The 22,869-nt window shown below is 40.9% G+C and overlaps 1 protein-coding gene across 7 annotated transcripts in view; it reads right to left on the bottom strand.

Annotated features, from left to right (window-relative positions):
• The window catches only part of TNRC6B (trinucleotide repeat containing adaptor 6B), a 289,108-nt gene that overhangs the window by 193,417 nt on the left and 72,822 nt on the right, over positions 1-22,869 (bottom strand). For all 7 annotated transcript variants that reach the window (XM_060189010.1, XM_060189011.1, XM_060189007.1 and 4 more), the window contains 2 exons: positions 13,793-13,872; positions 5,649-5,739 (listed from right to left, as the gene is read on the bottom strand). In XM_060189010.1, the coding sequence (XP_060044993.1) occupies positions 5,649-5,693 (45 nt within the window). In that variant the 5' untranslated portion in view covers positions 5,694-5,739; positions 13,793-13,872. The remainder of the gene's footprint in view (positions 1-5,648; positions 5,740-13,792; positions 13,873-22,869) is intronic.

Here is a 22,869-nt window from a genome sequence, read left to right as displayed (position 1 = left end):
CAACAATGACGACAACAATAAAACAAAGGCAACAAAAAGGGAGTAAATAAATAAATATTTAGAAAACAACAACAGCAGCACTCTCCCTTACTGCCCACCTCCCCTGTGGCACTTCTCTGCTCTCTCAGGTCCTCTCAATGTCAATCATTATTTTTGTTCAAATCAATATTTACTACCAGCAGGGCTATTACTAAATAAATAATACACAGCTGAATATGAACACTGTAAATAAATTTCCTTTCTTGAACAATTTTTTGAGTTTCCATAGAACTAATTGTTCCATCTTTCTTCCTTTTTTTTTCTTTTGGCTTAGTATTTGTGTATTTTGCACTAATTCATCCTCAAACTCTCCAACAGAGCTGTAAGTCTTCTCTTAATAAATTCAAGCACTTGAGGTAATCTATCAATTTCATTCCAGTCTTAGAGGTTTCCTTTGGGGTTTCTCCTATCCCAGAGTGTTCTCTAGGTTATAAAAAGCTGACATTTTGCCAGGATGTCTTTCCCCCTGCATCTCAAGAATTCTGTTTCTCTTTCCTTGGTTAAACATCTGTTTTCCAGAAACTTTTTCCTCTCTACTGGTTTATTTCTTGGTTTAAGTGAAGCATATATTTCAGTGATTTCCTGACAAATGAATTTTTTTTAGGTCCTGAATGACTGAAATGTCTTTATTTTTTATCAGTATGCATAACTGATATATACTTTAGCCCACATTTTAACTAGATATACAAGTTCAAGAGTAGTGGTCTGGGAGGTGTCACAGTGGATAAAGCACTGGACTCTCAAGCATGAGGTCTTCAGATCAATCCCCAGCAGCATATGTACCAGAGGGATGTCTGGTTCATTCATTCTCTCTTCCTATCTTTTTCATAAATAAATAAAAATCTAAAAAAAATAGTTTGAGAGTAAACATTTTTGTAGGCTATGAAATACTAATTTCAAAATTGCTATAAAGAAGTATGATGGGGGGGCGGGGTTGCAGGCAGTGGCACACCAGGTTAAGTGCACAGAGTACAAAGCATAAGGACCTGCACAAGGACCCCAGTTTGGGCTCCTGGTTCCTCACTTGCAGGCGTTGGGGGAGATACTTCATAAGTGGTGAAGCAGGTCTGCACTTGTCTATCTTTCTCTCTCTCTCTCTTCCCCATCCCTCTCAATTTCTCTGTGTCCTATGCAAAAAAAATCACCACAGAGCAGTGGATTTGTAGTGCTGGTACCAAGCCCCAGCAATAACCCTGGAGGCAAAAAAAAAAAAAAAGTATGACAGTATTCTAATTGCTAATGTTTTGAAAGTGACCTGTTTCTTCTCTAATAACATATAAGATCTTTAACTTCTCCATAGTCCAGGCTCAAGACTTGACACCACATGAAAGGTGCTGCCACACTGGAGGAAACTCTGGTGCTGTAACATGTTTTCCTCCTTCTCTTCCTTTCTCTCTTGCCTCCAGGGTTATCTCTGGGGCTCAGTACTGCACTATGTATCCACTACTCTTGGATTCCATTTTTTCCATTCTATTTGACAGGACAGAGAGAAGTTGAGAGGGGAGAGGGAGATAGACACCTGCAGACCTGCTTCACTGCTTGTGAAGTGACTTTCCCCCTGCAGGTGGGGAACTGGGGAATCAAATTAACACGGTGCATCATGGCCTGCGCCCCACCCCCAATAATTTTCTTAATTTTTTTTTTTTTTGCTTCCAGGCTTATTGCTGGGGCTTGATGCCTGCACTACAAATCTTTTCAGTGTTTTTTTTATTATTAAAATATTTTCTTTTAAGTAATTTTTCAAAAAAAAAAAGAGAAAGAATTCAGTCATTTTTTTCCCTCAGAAAATGCTGAGTTCACAGTGCAATAAAATATTCTATACAGGTTTAACTGCATGTTCACCAAGTAATTTTCTTACTACAATTTCACTTTGCAGAATATATCAGAAGATTTAAGAACCCAGTCTTCCTTTACTTTATATTTCCTTATAAATTAACAAATTAGATCTTTCAAGACATAGTTATGTGTATCAGACATCAAGAGATCTGTATCTGGGTGTCCTGGGTATGCATGCCCCTGTTAAATGTAGGGAAATCCTAGAGAGTATATTGATTCTGACCCTGAAATGTAGAAAAGGGGTCTTCAGACAGAAGCCATAGCTGTTTTCACAAAGGAGCTGGACACTCAAGGCACAAGCAATACTTCTCTTAAGCCCAGCCCACAAAGTGCTAGAGAGCTGAGAAGGACATCCCTCTAACTCAGTGAAGTGCTACATGTGGTCAACAAGCAGCGAGGGCTGGACTGGTGGGGATATACTGTCATTTGGACCCATCTTTAATAATTTATTGATGTGAAAATGGCATAAAATAAAGCCAAGCATTTTAAGGGGAATAATTCAGTGGCATTTTATATATTTAGAATGTTATATAACTACTATTTTAAAAAAATTTATTTATTTATTTTATTCCCTTTTGTTGCCCTTGCTGTTTTAGTGTAGTAGCTATTATTGTTGTTGTTATTGATGCCATTGTTGGATAGGACAGAGAGAAATGGAGAGAGGAGGGGAAGACAGAGAGGGGGAGAGAAAGACACCTACAGACCTGCTTCACCTCCTGTGAAGTGACTCCCCTGCAGGTGGGGAGCTGGGGGCTCGAACTGGGATCCTTACACCTTGTGCTTTGTGCCATGTGCGCTTAACCCACTGCGCTACCATCTGACTCCCATAACTACTATTTTTTAAACCTATGGACTGAAAGTTAGTCTCCATTCCCATGTTCCCAACTACTTTTCAAAAATATTTTTACTTATTTATTATTGGACAGAGACAGAGAGAAATTGAGAGGAGAGGGAGAAACAGAGGAGACAGAGAAACACCTGCAGCCCTGCTTCACCACTCGTGAAGCTTTCCCCCTGGAGGTGGGGATCAGGTTTTGAACCTGGGTCCTTGCGATCTGTAATGTGTGCACTTAACCAGATGTGCCTGGCCCCCCCAAATACTTTTTAAATATTTTTCTAAATTTTTAAAAAATTATTAATGATAGGGATAGGAGAGGAGAGAGAGAACCAGATATCACTCTGGCACATTTACTGCCAGCGGTTGAATTGAGGACTTCATGATTGTGAGTCCAATACTTTATCCACTGAACCACCACCCAGACCACTCACCTTCATCAAGCTCCATAACATTTCCATCAAACCAAGTGGAGAATCTGTACCACTTAATTAACCACTCCCCACCCCCTCTCTTCCCTAGTCAGTCCCCTGCGACCACTTGTCAGTATTCTGTCTCTAAGGATTTATGTACTCTGCATATTTCATATAACAGAGTCACAGTTATCACTTTACATGATATTGTGGAAGATCCCTGGAGGCATTTTTGCCACAGTTTCACTTTTGCTCTGGTGAAGGAATGAACCTTCTCACAGACAGAAGCAATTGTTCTTGGTCCTTCTCAGGTGGTTCAAAGGCAGCAGATAATGCTATAGATCTGGAGACTCTTCAGGACACAACAGAAAGGAAGGACTAAAGACAAAATTGAAAAGAGAAAGAGGACAGGAAGGTGATATTGAGAGTTCTATCAGATCATCAGAGAAAGTCAAGGAAACAGGACAGAGACAAATACAGATAAACACAGGTAAGTATTTCTTTACAGGGTTTAATAGAGACCATATCCCTTCAAGCTTTAATTTAAAAAAAAGAATAAAAATTATCATTAGAAATTCTACAGAAGGGCCAGGAATGGCTTAGCCTGTTAAGAATACAAGACTTGTAGTCCTGAAGCATCAGAGGTTACAGGTTCAACCCCTGGCACCACCTTATGCCAGAGTTGAGCAGTGCTCTGGTCACTCTCTCATAATAAAAAAAAAAAAAGGATAAATAAATAGATAAATTAAAAATTTATAACAAAACATATCTAAGAAGTTACAACTATGAAATAGAATTAAAAGACACCCTTTTACTTTTTAATTATTTCTGCCCTGTTTTAATTTTTTTTTTAACCAGTGCACTGTTCAGTTCTGATTTATGGTGGTGCTGGGGACTGAACGTAGGACCTCTGTGATTCAGTTATGAAAGTCTTTTGCATAGTCATCATACTATCTCCCTGCCCATGTTTTAACTTTTTTCAACTTGTATATCATTTAAATTTTTTTAAATTATCTTTATTTATTTGATAGAGATAGCCAGAAATTGAGAGGGAAGGGGGTGATAGAAAGGGAGAGAGACAGACACCTGCAGCACTACTTCACCACTTATGAAACTTTCCCCCTGCAGGTGGGTCATTGAGCATTGTAACCTGGGTCATTGAGCATTGTAACATGTTCACTCAACTAGGTGCACCACATTCTGGCCCCTTGCTTTAAATGTTTTTTTTTTTAAATATTTATTTATTTTCCCTTTTGTTGCCCTTGTTGCTTAATATTGTTGTGGTTATTGATGTCATTGTTGTTGGATAGGACAGAATGAAATGGAGACAGGAAGGGAAAACAGAGCGGAGGAGAGAAAGACAGACCTGCTTCATGGCTTGTGAAGCACTCCCCTGCAGGTGGGGAGCCGGGGGATGGAACTGGGATCCTTATGCACACCTGGTGGCACACCTAGGTGAGTGCACATATTACAGTGAGCAAGGGCTCAGGTTCTAGCCCCAGGTCTCCACCTGCTGGGGGAAAGCTATGCCAGTGGGCAGAGCAGGCATCTCTCTTTCTCTTTCCTGTCTATCTCCCCCTTCCTTCTTGATTTCTGGCTGCCTCTATCCAATAAAGGTAATTTTTAAAAAGGAAGGAAAATGTGAAAACCTTATATACTAGTATTCTGAAAATAAATAATGAAATTTTTGATGAGTTCAATAAAATTTATTATAAATCTCTCATGTAGCATAACAAAAGTACATACTGAACAGGAAAAAATAAATCCAGTTACAGTTACACTCAAACCAATTTCTCAATTCATCAAAAGTAAAATGTCCATTATAAAGATTGGGAGACAGCTCACACAGTAAAGTGCATGTTTTGGGGCTGGACAGTGACACAAATGGTAAAGCATCATGACTACATGTTCAAGCCTCATGTCCCCACCTGCAGGGGGAAGCTTCACGAGTGGTGAAGCAGTGCTGCAAGTGTCTCTCTTCCCCCATCTCCTGCTCTCCACCCCTCCCCTGCTCTGTTACTGTCTTTATCTTAATAAAGGTTTAAAAAACAAAAAGTTAAAGTGTAAACCTATTCATGATACTATGGGTTTGTACCCAGCACAAAACAGGAGCACTATGGGTGGCACGGGGGGGCAACATGGATGGTTGAGTGATACTGTGTTATTCCTTTTATTTCGATCTCTCCGTAGAATGAAAGAAAGAAAGAAAGAGGAGGAGGAGGAGGAGAAGAGGAGGAGAAGGAGGAGGAGGAGGAGGAAGTGGAAGAAGAGGGGGAAGGGGAAGAGGAAGAGGAAGAAGGGGAAAGGGAAGAGAAAGGAAGAGGAAGAGGAGAAAGAAGGAGGAGCAGGAGAATAGGAAGAAGAATAAGAATGGGAAGAAGAAAATGGCTTGGGAAAGTTACTCATTATTATTAGGCCCCTGTGCCACATAAAAATAAAATTTAAAAAATGCTTACTCTACTCACCCACTGACTTAATTCAATTTTTACTCAATTTTTTTTTTGTCCCCCTGGTAATTCACTGACCTTGGAACTGCTTTCTTCTGATACTTCTCCTTCATTGGTCTGCATGGGAACAGACTCTATGAAAAACTCTGGTGGAATACACAAATATTGCCTAAAACAGGTAAAAAGAGACAAATATGTAAGGGATTCAGTGCAAAAATTATTTTTTAAAAAATTCTTTAAACTTCTTAAGGACTCAAGTTACATATTACAATGACATTACATATTCTGCTTCCTAAAGAAACAAGACATTTCTATGTCTACCAGAATACTCTTTGGAGAATTTAGTACTACTAAACTTATGTTTCTTCATGTAATATCTTCCAACATCAAGTTCATGTTATATAGTCACAACATAAACCCTGGAAACTTCTGTCATAGTCTGCCAATTATGACTGGTTTCTGGTGTTTTTCATATATTGAAAAGTTGTTAAATTTTCACAGTGAAAATGTTAAACATTGGTAGAATATTGCCTACAGTACTTTGTGAAACAATTATGTTAAACTGTTACACAAAAAACCTCCAGTTTTGCACAATGAATCAGATCTAAATCACCCTGATACTGAGAACATTGGGCAATTAAGTAACACTCCATAGCAAAATGAGTTCTTTTAATGGTTTAGACACAAACAGAGTTTCTATCAGGGATATCCATGAACACTGTAGAACAATGACCTTAAGTAACATGTGTGCACACACTCAGGCATGTACATATCCACATATATACCAGGTAGGAAAGGAGATAAAGAGGTGGGGAATTTACCCCATCCACCAGGAGGAGGATAGGAAATGTGAAGACACTGGAGTATTAGACTAAGATATCAAATAGTTTCTGATTTCTTTCCTCACTTTATTTTTTGGCAAAGGTAGTAGTGAAAAGCATCAATAATTTCTACATGGATACTATAAGAAATGACACCCACCTGTTATTGTATTGTTATGTGGAAAACTGAGAAATGTAATGCATGTACAAACTACCGTATTCACTGTCAAATGTAAAACATTAATCCCCTAATAACGGGAAAAAAATGACATCCACCTAAGCTAAGCATTTGTTGTTTTACAGCAGGTCACTTGGAGGCCCCATATATATTAGACTAGGCTATTAGAAACGGCTGGGGTGGTCCAGGAGATGGCACAGTGGATAGGGCATTGGACTCTCAATCATGAGGTCCTGAGTTTGATCCCCAGCAGCACATGTACCAGAGTGATATCTGGTTCTTGCTCTCTCTCCTCTGATCTTTTTCATTAATAAATAAAATATTTTTTTTAAAAAGAAACGGCTGGGTTTCTTGGGTTTGTAATATTTGTTCAAAATTCTTGGTATCTTGTAACTGAAATGAAGATGCAATCAAAAGGGATGGCCACAATTTTATATTTTAAGAAAGTATGTATAATATGCTAAGTACTTATTTAACAAACTATTAAATACAAGCTCATTTATTTTTATGTTAATATAGCTATTCATAGTGTAAGATAACAAAAATAGTAATTTTTTCCTCTAAGGGTAGAATGAATCAAGTATAAGTCTGTTAAAACTTTAAAATGTGCTAAATGGAAACTATTCAAAGTCTATAAAAATTGATAGGAATTCATTAATAGTATAATTGTATAATAGTATAATTTTTTTTTAAAACCCCCTCCCCAATAGTATAATTGTTAAGGAGTAACTATTTAGGACTGGGAAAATAGTATAGTGATTATGCAAAAAAGACTTTGCCTGAGGCACCAAAGGTACCAGGTTCAATTCCCAGCACTATCATAAGCCAGAGCTGAACAGTACTCTGGTAGGGGAAAAAAAAATGTTTCAGATGAAACAAATCTCCATCATAATACATATTTAAAAGAATTTTTATATTTAACAAACCTTCAAAATATTTTTTTCAGATAATTTTATTGGGGAAATAATGGTTTACAGCAGTTATTGACACATGAGCACATCTTCCAGTGGTATTTTTTAAAAGGCTCATAACTATAAAATGAAAAGTTGAAAAAGTTGCTTGGTAGTATATCTTTTTGTGTGCACAGAGAAATCTTTTACGAATACAGCAGGGCCTTGAAATCTGTTGTAATGTGTTATTTCGGTAACCAATCAGAAGACCTAAGACTATGTAAGCACTTCCAAGAATTTCTTTCCTTATATGTTGGGTGAGCAGGGGATGCCAAAATATCTAAATATGTATTTGTGTAAGGTGAAATTGGTGATGTGAAAGCCTTTTTTCTTTCTTTCTTTCTTTTTTTTTGCCTCCAAGATTATTGCTAGGGCTCAGTGCCTGTACTACAAGTTCACTGCTCCTGGTGGCCATCTTTTTTCCCATTGTTATTATTGCTGCTGTTGTTGGATAGGACAGAGAGAAAATGAGAGAGAAGGAGAAGACGTAGGTGGGGGGGTGGGGGTAGAGACACCTGCAGACCTGCTTCACCATTTTCGAATCGACCCCCCTGTGGGTGGGGAGCCAGGGGCTCCAACCAGGATCCTTGAGCCGGGCCTTGTACTTCTCATTATGCGCTTAAAGCGGTGTGCTAAGGCCCACCCCACCCCGAAAGCTCCTTTTTTAAAAAAACATTTAATTTAATTTAATTATTTTTATTATTTATTTTACTTATTTGTTAATGAGAAAGACAGGAGGAGAAAGAGAAAGAACCAGACATCACTCTGGTACATGTGCTGCCGAGGACTGAACTCAGGACCTCATGTTTGAGAGTCCAATGCTTTATCCACTGCGCCACCTCCCGGACCACAATTTATTTATTTATTTATTTATTTATTTTTATAATGGTTATACAAAGAGACTTTCTTTATTTTATTTTATTTATTTATTCCCTTTTGTTGCCCTTGTAATTTATTTTTTATTTTTTCCCTTTTGTTGCCCTTTTCTATTGTTGTAGTTATTATTGTTGTTGTTACTGATGTCCTCATTGTTGGATAGGACAGAGAGAAATGGGAGAGAGGAGGGGAAGTTAGAGGTGGGAGAGAAAGACAGACACCTGTAGATCTGCTTCACCAAATGTAAAGCGACTCTCCTGTAGATGGGGAGCCAAGGGCTTGAACTGGGATCCTTACGCCAGTCCTTTTGCTTGGTACTATGTATACTTAATCCACTGCACTATCGCCCGACCCTTTTTTAAAAAAAAATACAGATATTATTTATTTATTTATTATTGGGTAGAAACAGGGAGAAATTGAGAGATGAGGGGAGACAGGGAGAGAGACAGAGATACAGAGAGACACCTGCAGTTCTGCTTCACCACTTGTGAAGCTTTCCCCCTACAGGTGGGGATTAGGGACTTGAACCTGGGTCCTTGTGCAGTTTAGTGTAAGTGCTTAGCCAGGTGAACCACCACCTGGCCCCTGTGAAAGCTCTTTTAAGCAACCTTTCTTCACCATCATAAGACTCAAGACTAGCTGATATCCACAGCAAGTATAACAAGCTTTCTTTCTTTCTTTTTTTAAAAAATTTTACAGTTTTATTAGTGATTTTCAAGATTATAAGATAACAGTGGTATGATTCCATACCACTTCCACCACCAAAGTTCTGTGCTCTCCTCCCCCCAGTGGTAACCACCATAGTTCTCCATGGTCATAGTTATGGGCTGATATATATATATATTTTCCCCTCCAGGGTTATTGCTGGGCTCGGTGCCTGCACCATGAATCCATCGCTCCTGGAGGCCATTTCCCCCCCTTTTGTTGTAGCCTCGTTGTGGTTATTATTATTGCCACTGTTGATGTTGTTCGTTGTTGGATAGGACAGAGAGAAATGGAGAGAGGAGGGGAAGACAGAGAGGGGGAGAGAAAGATAGACACCTGCAGATCTGCTTCACCGCCTGTGAAGCGACTCCTCTGCAGGTGGGGAGCCGGGGGCTCGAACCGGGATCCTTACGCCGGTCCTTACGCTTTGCGCCGCATGCGCTTAACCCACTGCGCCACCGCCCGACCCACTGATATATATTTTAAGTTGATGTGCTCCAGTTCTCTGTATTCCACTTGTGACCGAAATCATCCCATAGTTGTCCTTCTTTTTCTTCTTTCCTCTCCGATAAAAGAAATAGCGCCTTATTTCCTCAGGTGTTCTCCAGAATTTCCTCTCTCTGAGTGATGGTGCTAAAACAAGGTTCCTTGTCATAAAAGTTTCAGGTACCAGTGGAACTGGGGCTCAGAGCCCTTTGGTCATCTTTCCCTAACATTTCTCTCTCTGGAATTATGAACAAAATTAGTTTCAGCGTGCAAAAGGAAGGTGTTCTGGCTTATGTAATTGCTTCTCTGCTAGACATGGACCTTGGCTGGCTGTCCCATACTCCTAGTCTGTAACAGGATCTCTCTACCTGGTTTTGGCTTCACCTATTTTTTTAAATATCTTATTTATTTATTAATTACAGGGATCAGAAGAGGAGGAGAGAGAAAGAACCAGACATCACTCTGGCACATCTGCTGCTGGGGACTGAACTCAGAACCTCATGCTTGCGAGTCCATCACTTTATCCACTGTGCCACCTCCCAAACCACTGGCTTCACCTGCTTACAACAGTTGTACAAAACTAAAATCGTTCTGTGAAACTTAAATTGGTAGCACTAGAAAAACTCAATAACATTTAGGAATATTAGATATGCAAACTGCTCTGCAAGTATCTTTAAATTCTCATTTTACTTTACTGTAGTAGAGACTGTATTTCATAGATAATGCATTACAAGCACAGCAGAGCGAGAAAGATACTCCTAGAATCTTGTGCTATTTCTAGATAAATGTGGAAGAGAGGACTGCTGATGTTTAGCTCTTGGCTGGTTCTACCTCCACACACCTCCAGCTCTCTCCTCCCTTTGGAAGTCAGCATGTAGTTTCTTCCACATCTATACCCAGCAATGCAGGTGCCTCAGGCTTACTCAGGTAAGTCTGTTGAATTCCGAGGCTCAGTGTTATGAAGCTGATTTGCCTATAGATGTTTGCTACATTATCTGATTCATTAGAAATAGAGATGATATTCTGGACTCCCATATGTAATATTCTATTATCCTCTCAGTTGGTACAGAACTCAGATAAAGAGAAAAGAACACTACTGATTTGATCTGACAAAGATCCAAAGGGATGGTACATAAGACTAGATTTATTTATTTATTTTTTTAACCAAAGCACTGATCAGCTCTAGTTTACGTTGGTGTGACCATTGAACCTGGGACTTCGGAGCCTCAGGCATGAGAGCATGAGACTAGAATCTTGATAAACATATATGAAGTACAATGTTGGGGAGAGAAATTTATGTAGAAGTTCTGAGGTTTCTGTTGGGTCCAGGATGTAAGCCCTTGGATTTTAGTAAGGGAGGAAAGTGTTTTGACTATATACCACACTCTATTTTGACCCTGGGATGACTGAATTATCAGGCAATTCCTTTTCTCTCTTTCTTTCAAAATAATAATAATAAAAATAACAATATTGGTTTATGGTTATATGAAGGATTGAGCCTGGGAATTCAGAGCTCAGGCATGAGAGTCTTTTGCATAACCATTATGCTATCTTCCCCTACCCATATGTGGCTATTTCTTTGTTAATTATCTTTATTTATTTGTTGGACAGAAACAGTCAGAAATCAAGAGGGGGGAGATAGAGAAGGAGAGAGACAAAGAGACACCTGCAACCCTACTTAACCACTCGCAAAGCTTTCCCCCTGCAGGTGAGGACCAAGGGCTCAAAACTGGGTCTTTACGTGCACTCCACCAAGTGCGCCCCCACCTGGCCCCTGACTACTTCTTTTTTTTTTTTCCTCTTCTTTTCTCTTTTCTTTTCTTTTCTTTTTTTCTTCCCTCCAGGGTTATTGTCGGGGCTCGGTGCCAACACTATGAATCCACTGCTCCTAGAGATATTTTTCCCATTTTGTTGCCCTGGTTGTTACCCTTGTTGTGGTTGTTATTGTTATTGTTGTTATTGTTATTGTTGTTATAGCTGTTGTTGTTGGATAGGACAGACAGAAATGGAGAAAGGAGGGGAAGACAGAGAGGGGGAGAGAAAGATAGACATCTGCAGACCTGCTTCACCACTTGCGAAGTGACCCCCCTGCAGGTGGGAAGCCGGGGGTTCAAACCAGGATCCTTAAGCCAATTCTTGTGCTTTGCACCATGTGCACTTAACCTTTTGCTCTACCACCCAGCTGCCATTATGTGGCTATTTCTATCTCAAAAAGGCTGTATGCACCAGGCACATAAGCCTTAGGAAGGGCTTGGGGCTCTCCCAGACTCAGCCAAGAAACAAGTAATAGTCATTGTGGAGGTGGTAGCAACACTAAAAACTCTACTAAATGCCAGTTGTTCAGGTGGTCTCACTGTATACTGGTCAACCTGTGCCAGCCCCAGCAGTAGGAATAGGGCATTAGCAGGATGGTGTATCCTCAAAGAATAGAAGGCTGCTGCCTGGCCTTTAATCATGCAAGCACTGTTTTTCCTAAGCAATCATAGCTGAGTTATCTTTTTCTTAAAGATTAAACTTTTTTGGTCAACATACTCTGGTACTCAAGGTAGACTAGTCCTGAAATGAGTGCAGCCTAGAATGTTCGTAGTTATGACCATGGAATGCAGGTTCAGGCCAACAGGAATATAGAGGTTACATAGGCTCCTGTGCTAAATATGAATAGACAAGGGCCCTAGGTCAGATTGATGGGGCTAACAGGTAACAGTATTTATATACTGTTACCATATTTGGGAGCTACTCTCTAGCTGATCCAGCTTTTACAGAGAGACCTTCAGCCCTGCTTCACCACTTCACCACTTCACCACATTCCCCCTTCAGGCAGGGAGCAGGGGCTTGAACCCGGGACCTTGTACATTGCAATGTGTACACTCAACCAGGTGTGCCACAACCTAGCCCCTCTTTCTTTTTAAGATTAATTCATTTAATAGATATTTATTTTACTTGTTTATTCTGGATAGAGACAGAGAGAAATTGAGAGGGAAGGGAGGAGATGGAGGTAGAGGTGGAGGTGGAGATTAAGATGGAGAGGGGGCTGTTAGCACTGCTTCACTGAGCATGAAGCTTTTCCCCTGCAGGTGGGGACCTTGCACATGTAACGTGTGTGCTCAAACAGGTGTGACACCTCCCAGCCCCAAGATTTATTTGTTAATGAGAGAGAGAGAACCAGAGCACCACTCTGTCACTTGAACCCAGGGTTTTATTCATTGCAAGGTGTGTACTCTAGTGAGTGAGCGATCTCCCAGCATGTTCAAATGGCTCACAGCTTAGTAAAGGAGATGAATAAACAACTCTGATGTAAAATAATGAATGGTTCATTGCTATGCTAACAGCAATTTATGAGGATATTCTGCCAAGAGAGTCTGGGAGAGAGGGACAATAGGGAAAATGCAAGAACAAAGAATACTTAGTTGTGTTCTTCTTCCCTATTCCATTTCTAAACAAAGAGAAAAACATCAACCAACATATAAAGCATGAGAAAGAACTCTACATCTTGAAAGCAGAAAGTGGTCTAGGAAGCATGACAAAGGGATTCTCTACAAAATAAACCAGAAACCCCTGAGTGGAATTACTAGGTTCTGAAGGTGCTGGTAAGTGGGAGCCCACGAGTGCCTTTTGAGCAAAGGAATGATGTGACTCTCGTACAGACGGCTAACGGGCAGGAGTGTGAGCAGCAGAGTGCAGCACGGAGTGAATATAACAGAAGCTGAGGATTCAATCACATAAAATTGCTGTGGTGCTGCTAGATCCTACTAACAAATTCCAGCTCTGCAAGATGAGGCATCAAATGTCAGCATCAATCTAAACATGTTTTCTTTCTTTTCTTAAAATTTTTTTATTATCTTTATTTATTGGATAGAGACAGCCAGAAATTGAGAGAGAGAGGAAGAGAGACAGAGAGACACCAGAAGCACTGCTTCACCACTGGCAAAGCTTTCCTCCTGCAGGTGGGACCAGGGGCTTGAACCCGGGTCCTTGTGCACTGTAACATGTGCGCTCAACCAGGTGCGCCACCACCTGGCCCCAAAACATGTTTTATTTAGAGGGACTGACTGAAGCAAGAATACAAAGGATGATGTAATGGCCACTTTAAATATCCATCTATCAGAACTCTGAAAGAAGCAATAATTTAAGGGTGTACTTTTCTCTCCAAGATGAAGACTTTCATTTCATTGCCAGTACACAGTAAAAGCAATCTTTTAAACTTACCTTTGACAGTACCCTGGGGGTAGGTAGCACAGGCCTGTGAGTATGATCCTAGGCTACATTCAGTGCAAAAAACCAAAATCCTAGGGAGAGAGAAAAGTTATAATGAGTCTCACATTTGAAAGGTATTGTTTTTATTTAAAAAAAAAAACACCAAAGCACTGCCCAGTTCTGTTTTATTATACTATCTCCCCATCCCTGATCCACACATTCACTGCAGGATACTATAGTAAACATATAAGTCCATGCTCCTCTACCTGCATGCTATTAGCTTATGGGCAGTGCCCTTTCCTATCAAGTCTCAGATACTTCATTCAACAATGGGAACAAAAAACAGCATTTCAGAGAATTCTTTGGAAGTTTAGGTGACATATGTATAAGACACTTGCTCACCAGACATGCTCAATAAAGGCAAGTAGTGATAAGACTGTGAATTGAAATACTTTCCGAAGAAACACTAAAACCTCTATTAAATCTTTGTGGTTTCACCTTATTTGTGCTACAAAAACAAAACAAAAACAAATTGCCCTTTAATTTCTTCAGTAGACATGAGGCACTTTATACTTAGTTTAAATTCACTTATCTTGGGAGTCGGGTGGTGGTGCAGCGGATTAAGCACACATGGCGTGAAGCATAAGGGCCAGTGTAAAGATCCTGGTTCAAGCCCCCGGCCCCCCACCTACAGGGGGTTCACTTCACAGGCAGTGAAGTAGGTCTGCAGGTGTCTATCTTTCTCTCCCCCTCTCTGTCTTCCCCTCCTCTCTCCATTTCTCTCTGTCCTATCCAACAATGATGACATCAACAGCAGCAATAATAATAACAATAATAGCTACAACAATAAAACAACAAGGGCAACAATAGGGAATAAATAAATATTTTTTAAAAAAGAAAAAAAAAGAATCTTGGGGTTGGGAGGTGGCACACGTGGTTGAGTGCACACATTACAGTGCACACAGACCTGGGAACAAGCCCTTGTTTTTCCACCTGCAAGGAAGAAGCTTCACGAGTGGTAAACCAGTGCTGCAGGTGTTTCCCCCTTTCTCTATTTTTGTCTCTATCCAAAACTTAAAAAGTCATCTTTGTAATTTTTTTTTTTAATCTGTCAATCAGTCTCAGGTATCATTGCCTCTGTGTGCCCCTGGCTGGACCAAGTGTCCCTCCTGTGATATATACCATACTGTTGTTTTCGACGGGTTATGTTGTTTTCGCCAGGCTGGCTTCACGGGCGGGTAACAGACGACCAGGGACTCATGGCTGAGCTGTAGGCAGTATCTCTTTATTCATGCAGGACGCAGCACAATCTAAGACGAGCTAAGTTAAACTCAAAGTACAGTAACCTAAAACTCACAATGCTGTCTTTATATATACTTCCCAAGTAGGGTGGAAACAGGATGTGACATAGAGAGGGTGGAGAGAAAAGTGACTGGTGAAAATCAGAGTGTGACAAAGAGGGGGCAGAGCAGGCGAGAATCCTATCACTGAACCACAAATGCCCTGGAGGGAGGGTGGAACTTGTTAACAGTGGTTATGTAAATAGAATGAAGTGGTTATGTAAATAGAATAGTGTTAAGCAGGGGGGATTTAAACCAAATGAAACAGAAAGGGTCTCATGCATACCAACACCATACTACAGATAGATCACATCTGTGGGGCTGTTTTCTTGACTCCCCAGGAACTTCTTGCAAGAAGAATCATCTGTCTCACACATCTTTGAACTTAGTGCTCAGCAGGTGTTCAGTGAACAGCAGCTGGAGTGAACCCCGCTGTGGCCCCATCACTGAGTGTGCTCATGTGGGTTCTCCCCTGTTGCGTGGTTAAGGGGGAGGCTGGCTACAACTTCCCAGGCGGGTCTCATCTCACAGAGAATGTGCGCTACAGGGTTATATGTGGCCTCAGCACCTCAGAGAAAAACTAAATTCTGTAATTTTTTTTTTTCATCAACCACAGACTCTCTAGATAACAACACTGCCTAATTTTCAGTTCTCTGTTCTGATTAGTTTCTGTCCAGGGTAAAAACATGATTTCTTCTTTAGACTTCTCGTTAGTCTAATCTTGCACTGGTTTCATTATTATATATTATATATATATTATTACATTATTCATATCTTGTTACTAGACAAACACAGCACACAGTGGTCAGTTCAGTCCTCTGCCTGGTTGGCAGTTGGTCCCAGATGTTTTCCAGCATTTGGTAAGGGGAAGGGAATTAAAGCTGAGAAGAGGCAGGCGAGAGAAACTGGGCAGATTTCCAAGTAGTCTCAAAACCAGTTTTTAGAAAACAACTTCATTAACGTTCTCTGCAGGGTTGTGCAAACCTCTGTGTCAGATACTCAGGTAAGCAAGATAAACATGAAATTTAATTCTCAAATCAACATTTCAAATTATCAAGCTGAAATTATAGACAGCTATGTTTTCCTTGTAAAGGATGAATAATGGCAAATTCCTCCAAAACATCATTTTAAATATTCAGAACTACAAGGTAATCCTACCACCTGATCACAGACAATAACCACAGCAATCAACTATCCTTACCACTTCTGTTTCCTCTACTCCCTTGCAGAGTAATCAAACAGGTCTTGAAATTCACACAGCAGGTGGGAAGGTTCAGCCTATTTTAGATTAAGATTTATACCAACCCCCAGGCCCTGTTAAAATGTAAGCAAGTTAAATAGTTCCTCCAAAGTCAGGTACCTACCTAAACTCACAGAATATAGTTAGAACTGAATCTTTCTTAGAAAAATTGCCAAGCTAGAAGAAATACATATTCAGGGGCTGGAAGATAACTCACCAATAAAGCACACAATTTACCATGCATGCAAGGATCTGGGTTTGAACCATTCCCAGCCACTACATTGGGGCAGATGGAAATGGAGACATCACACTCCCAGATCTCAAAGTATATCATAAGGCCATCATAATCAAAACAGCCTGCTACTGGAATAAAAATAGAGACCAGTGGAACAGAATTGAAATCCTAGAAATACCCCCCCCACCTGTGGACATCTAAGTTTTGATAAGGGGGCCCAAAGTATTAAATAGAGGAAGGAGGGTCTCTTCAATAAATGGTGCTAGGAAAACTGGGTTGAAATGTGCAGAAGAATGAAACTGAACCATTTTATCTCATCAGAAACTAAAGTAAACTCTAAATGGATCAAGCACCTGGATGTTAGACCAGAAACTATCAAATACTTAGAGGAAAATATTGGTAGAACATGTTCCCATCTAAATCTCAAGGGCATCTTTGACGATACAGACCCAATTGCAAAGAAGACTAAAACAAAAATAAACTAATGGGGCTACATCAAATTGAAAAGTTTCTGCACAGCAGAAGAAATCATCATGCAAACAAAGAGACTCCTCACAGAATGGGAGATCTTTACATGCCATACCTCAGACAAGAAGCTAAAACAAAAATATATAAAGAGCTCACCAAACTCAGCAACAAGAAAGCAAATGACCCAATCCAAAAGTGCAGCAAGGATATGAACAGAATATTCACTACAGAAGAGATACAAAAGGCCAACAGACATAAGAAAAAATGCTCCAAGTCACTGTCAGAGAAATGCAAATAAAGACAAATAGTGAGATACCACCTCACTTCTATGAGAATACCATGCATCAGAAACAACAGCAACAACAAATGCTCGAGAGGCTGTGGGGATAAAGGAACCCTCCTGCACTGCTCGTGGAATGTAAATTAGCCCAACCCCTGTGGAGAACCCTCACAAGGCTAGAAATGGACCTTCCTTATGACCCAATAATTCTTCTCCTGGGGATATATCCTAAGGAGTCAAGCACACCCATCCAAAAAGACATGTGTCTACTGATGCTCATAGCAGGACAATTTGTAATAGCCAAAACCTGGAAGCAACCTACGTGTCCAACAACGGACGAGTGGCTGAGCAAGTTGTGGTATATATACACAATGGACTACTCAGCTATTAAGAATAATGAACCCACCTTCTCTGACCCAACCTGGGTAGAGCTAGAAGGAATTATGTTAAGTGAGATAAGTCAGAAAGAGAAAGATGAGTATGAGATGATCCCACTCATAAACAGAAGTTGAGAAAGAAGATCTGAAAGGGAAACGCAAAGCAGAAATTTTATCTTTTTAAGAGATTTTTCACTTTATTTATTTAGTTTGATAAGACAGGGAGAAATTGAAAGGGAAGGAAGAGAGAGAGAGAGAGACAAAGAGGCACCTGCAGCACTACTTAACTGCTTGTGAAACTTTCCCCCTGCAGGTACAGATTGGGAGCTTAAACCCAAGTCCTTGTACATGGTAACACGTGTACTCCACCAGGTATGCCACTGATCAGCCCCTTTTAAAATATTTATTTATTTTGTAAAGAGGCAGAAAAATTGAGAGATAAGGGGGAGACAGAGAAGGAGAAAGACACCTGCTGCACTGCTTTTCTGCTACAAGTGGGGACTGGGGGCTTGAACCAGCCAGCGTCCTTGTGCACTTACCACATAAGCTCTACTGGATGCACCACCACCCATTCAGTGTTGGTATGCATGAGACCCCTTCTGTTTCATTTGGTTTAAATCCCCCCTGCTTAACACTATTCTATTTACATAACCACTTCATTCTATTTATATAACCGCTGTTAACAAGCACCTCCCTCCAGGGCATTGGTTCAATCCCCACTGTTTCATGATATGTTTTTGCTCCACCCCCCCTCCTTGTCACACTCTGATTGTCACCAGTCACTTTTCTCTCCACCCTCTCTATGTCACACCCTGTTTCCACCCTACTTGTCAAGTATATATAAAGACAGCATTGTGAGTTTTAGAGTACTTTACCTTTAGTTTAGCTCAGCTCGGCTTAGATTGTGCTGCGTCCTGCATGAATAAAGAGATACTGCCTACAGCTCAACTATGAGTCCCTGGTCGTCTGTTACCTGCCCGTGAAGCCAGCCTGGCGGAAACAACCTAACCCGTCGAAAACGACATATGGCGCCTACAACATGGGACCAGACCTGCGCAACTCCCAGATAAGTGAAGACTTTGCCTACCTATGCACTATGGTCTTCTCTTTTACTTACGAAGAGGTTTGCCAAAGCCTCTACTGTTTCATCATGAGACAGTTAGTCTGTCTCTGGAACATTTTACTCTGGGCCACATTTCGGTTCCCTGACTGGGAACTTTGGTTTCTTATGACCGGGATCATAGAGCTTGGGAGATGCACGGAGATTTCTCCTTGGACTTTCTGGATTCCCTCTCCCATGTTTTCTGAGGAAAAGGACTACATTTTGCTCCGGGCCACAATTTGGTTCTTTATGACCGTAATCATAGACCTTGGGATATGCATGGGGATTTCCACTGGGACTTTCTGGACTTCTTCTCGCATGTTTCCCATGGAGAAGGACTACTCTAATTTGAAGAACATTCTCGAGTACCCTGTCAGTTCCCAAGTATGGAGACATGTGGTTAGTTCTACTCTCCTGATTGGATACTTTCTTCGATGGGAAGACACTTTTAAAAATGGGTGCCTGAAGCAATCCAGCAAGAACAGTCAGAAGCACCCTAAATGGAATTTTGAGGACCTTTTTGGACTAGGACGCCCTCCGGGGATTCTTAATCCTACATGGTGAGATCTTGATAATCTGGTTCAAGTTGCGTTTCATAAGAAAATGATTTGAATGACTGAATTTTTGTTTGACATTGACTTAAAAAAAAAAATGCTGGACGCAGCCATGATTTCTAGAGACATCCAGAAACAATGCAAAAAGTTGTTTTTTCCCTCCTATGATTTCTCTTTTACGTCTTGACATGAATCTGAAACGTTTAATCCTGAAAACTGTATGAGTTATGGGTGGGGCAGATAGTGCAATGATTATGTTAATTATTCTCATGCCTAAGGCTTTTAACCGTGGTTCTTCTGTTTACCTTTCCACATTTTATTGAGTTTAAACTGTTTTAACAACCTTGAAATGATACTAGAAAGGACTTCCAATTATAATGGAGTTATCAATTATAGTAAACTTCTAATCTGCTACAAGTTTTGTTTGACAAGTAAGTGAATTTCAGCTGTCAAGTCTTCACATGAAAAAGCATCTACTCAAATGGAAATCCCGGAAATCCATTTGGACCCATGTTCTCTGACATCGCCCCCGGAAACCAATGATGTGACCTGGCACGACCTGAAGAAACAGATTCACAGACTCGAAAGCTCACTCTCTACAGAAAAGAAGAATTCTGGTGGCCGACATTCCCCATCGAGACAGACGTGCAGCGTTTCATCCTCCAGCATTTTCTTCTGTGGTCAGCTACTTTGGACTGACACCTCCATCGGACTTACTGGTACACACAGCTGTGTTTCTCAAAGACTAACTTCAGCCAATTGCCTTGAGACTTTATAGACCATGTCCCCTCGCCTGCAGGCTCTGTCCCAGAGGCAGAAAACTCCCCCTCCTTATTAGGTTATGCCCACAGAGGCATGAAGCGCCCCAAGAGGCAAGAGATGCCCACAGAGGCAAGAAACGCCCTTTGAGGCAAGAGATGCCCCCAGAGGCATGAAGCGTTCCCAGAGGCAAGAAATGCCCTTTCGCCTGCTAGGCCTTGCCCTTTGAGGCAAGAAAAGCTCCACTTGGCATCACACTGGTTATTGCTGTTCGCCTATTTTATTTTCCATGTCTTATGCCAGTTCTTTTGAAAACGCCTGTACAATATACATTTCTGTTCACCCCGCAATGGCCATTAGTTAAAAAGAAAGGGGGAATTGTTGGTATGCATGAGACCCCTTCTGTTTCATTTGGTTTAAATCCCCCCTGCTTAACACTATTCTATTTACATAACCACTTCATTCTATTTATATAACCGCTGTTAACAAGCACCTCCCTCCAGGGCATTGGTTCAATCCCCACTGTTTCATGATATGTTTTTGCTCCACCCCCCCTCCTTGTCACACTCTGATTGTCACCAGTCACTTTTCTCTCCACCCTCTCTATGTCACACCCTGTTTCCACCCTACTTGTCAAGTATATATAAAGACAGCATTGTGAGTTTTAGAGTACTTTACCTTTAGTTTAGCTCAGCTCGGCTTAGATTGTGCTGCGTCCTGCATGAATAAAGAGATACTGCCTACAGCTCAACTATGAGTCCCTGGTCGTCTGTTACCTGCCCGTGAAGCCAGCCTGGCGGAAACAACCTAACCCGTCGAAAACGACAATTCAGCATGATTTTCAGGCTTTTAAAAGATGTCTGATTTATTATATATTTAAAATATTTTATTTATTGGATAGGGACAGAGAGAAATTGAGAAGGCAGGGGGAGATAGAGAGGAAGAGAGAGAGAGATACCTGCAGCACTGCTCCACCTCTCATGAAGCTTCCCCACTGCAGGTGGGGTCTGGGGCTTAAACGAGGGTCCTTGCTCATTGTAACATATATATTCAACCAGGTGCCCCCAAAAGATGTTTATTTTACCAAAGCAACCAGAAAGCCAGCATAAGAACACATGATACCAGGAACAAAACCAGGACCTCACATATACAAAGTTCCAAGCCACTTAGCATGATTAAAAAAAAATTTATTTATTAAAAAATTTCCTTAATTATTGAGAGAATGAGAAAGAGAGAGGATCATGCTGGCACATGCAGTGTTGAGAGTGAATTCAGGACGTCAAGCTAGAGAGCTCAATACCTTATCCACTGCACCACCTACCTCTTGGGCTGTAATTAGCATGATTCTTTGAAATTTAGCTACATTCATTTATTCACCTTCAATACCACTCTATATAGGAAATGTTGATTTACAAGGATTGTTATTGTCAGAGGGGTACATTTTCACCTTTCCCCAAGACAGGTGTTATCACCTCAGCCTCATCAAACCATCCTCTTCCTCCACCATAAGGCGCTCACTTGACCCCCAATCCTGCCTTAGTAACCCTCTCCCTCCTCTGGCAAGTCCCCTGACCTTCAATAGACCACAGCCCAGTGAAGTTTCATCTTGTATTATTCCATGGCTTGTCTTTTAGGTCCCACCTATGAGTAAGAAAATATGACAATCTCATTTTAAAGAATTCAAGTAGGGGACCAGGCAGTGGTGGTGCGCCTATTTAAGTACACAGATTGCCATGTGCAAGGACCTAGGTTCTAGCCCTCTCTCCCCACCTGCGGCAGGGGGAAGCTTCATGAGCAGTGGAGCCATTACTGCAGGTCTCTCTCTCTCTTTCTCCCTTCCCCATCCCTCTCAATTTCTCTCTCCTATCAAATAAAGAAAAAATTCAAGCAATGTGGATCAAGTTCTTGACCTCTGTCCCCCCCTACCCCCCCAACCCAGTTCTTTCCAGCACTCACCATCGTCCTCATACTTCTTGGGATGCAGAATACTAAGGATTACTATCAACCTTTAAGGGCTCCCGTGTTGGCAGCTGACCCAACTGCAGGCAAGATATCTGGAAGAGCAGTCTTAAGTGAAGCAGCAGATGTGAGGGAGAAGCAGAAACACCAGCAAGGCCAGGAAGGTCTCCCCAGGGGCAGACACAGATGCCAGCAGACTCATGGTAGACTGGAAGGTATCTTACATCCAGCTCTACAATGGGGTGGGGTCAGCAGGGGGTGGACACACCCAGGTCAAGTGGGCGAGAGGAACCTATTTAATCAAATGAAATATTGAGGCCGAAGATTTTGGTAGCTCTGCTAAAGGCATGTGTTTTCTTTTTTTAAAGTCACATAAGAGTTATTATTGTTCCAAGACCTGGAAAGGCTTCCAGGTCATTTTTACTTCAGTTCAACACTTCGGGAATTTTATAAAATGTTCAAATGTGCACATTCCTAAAAAGGGTCTCTTTAACCCTGAAACCTTCTCTAGCATTTGTGCTCTCCCTCCCCTCATTTCTTGCCCAATTTCTTGAAAGAGAAATTTATATTTGCCTTTTTATTTCATTCACTAATCATTATTAATTCATTACTAATCATTACAACCTGATTCTTTTTCCTACAAATCCCAGTTGTCAGTTACAATGGATAAAGTTAATGCAATACATTATTTTAAGATTATTCAAGAAAGAATGCTGCTTTTGAGTTATAACAGTCAATCCTGGTTACAGCCCCAATTCCATTTGTTTATCCAGGG

This window comes from Erinaceus europaeus, chromosome 4, assembly GCF_950295315.1.
Source record: "Erinaceus europaeus chromosome 4, mEriEur2.1, whole genome shotgun sequence".
Lineage (NCBI taxonomy): Eukaryota > Metazoa > Chordata > Mammalia > Eulipotyphla > Erinaceidae > Erinaceus > Erinaceus europaeus.
This window is presented reverse-complemented; position numbering and strand designations above follow the sequence as displayed.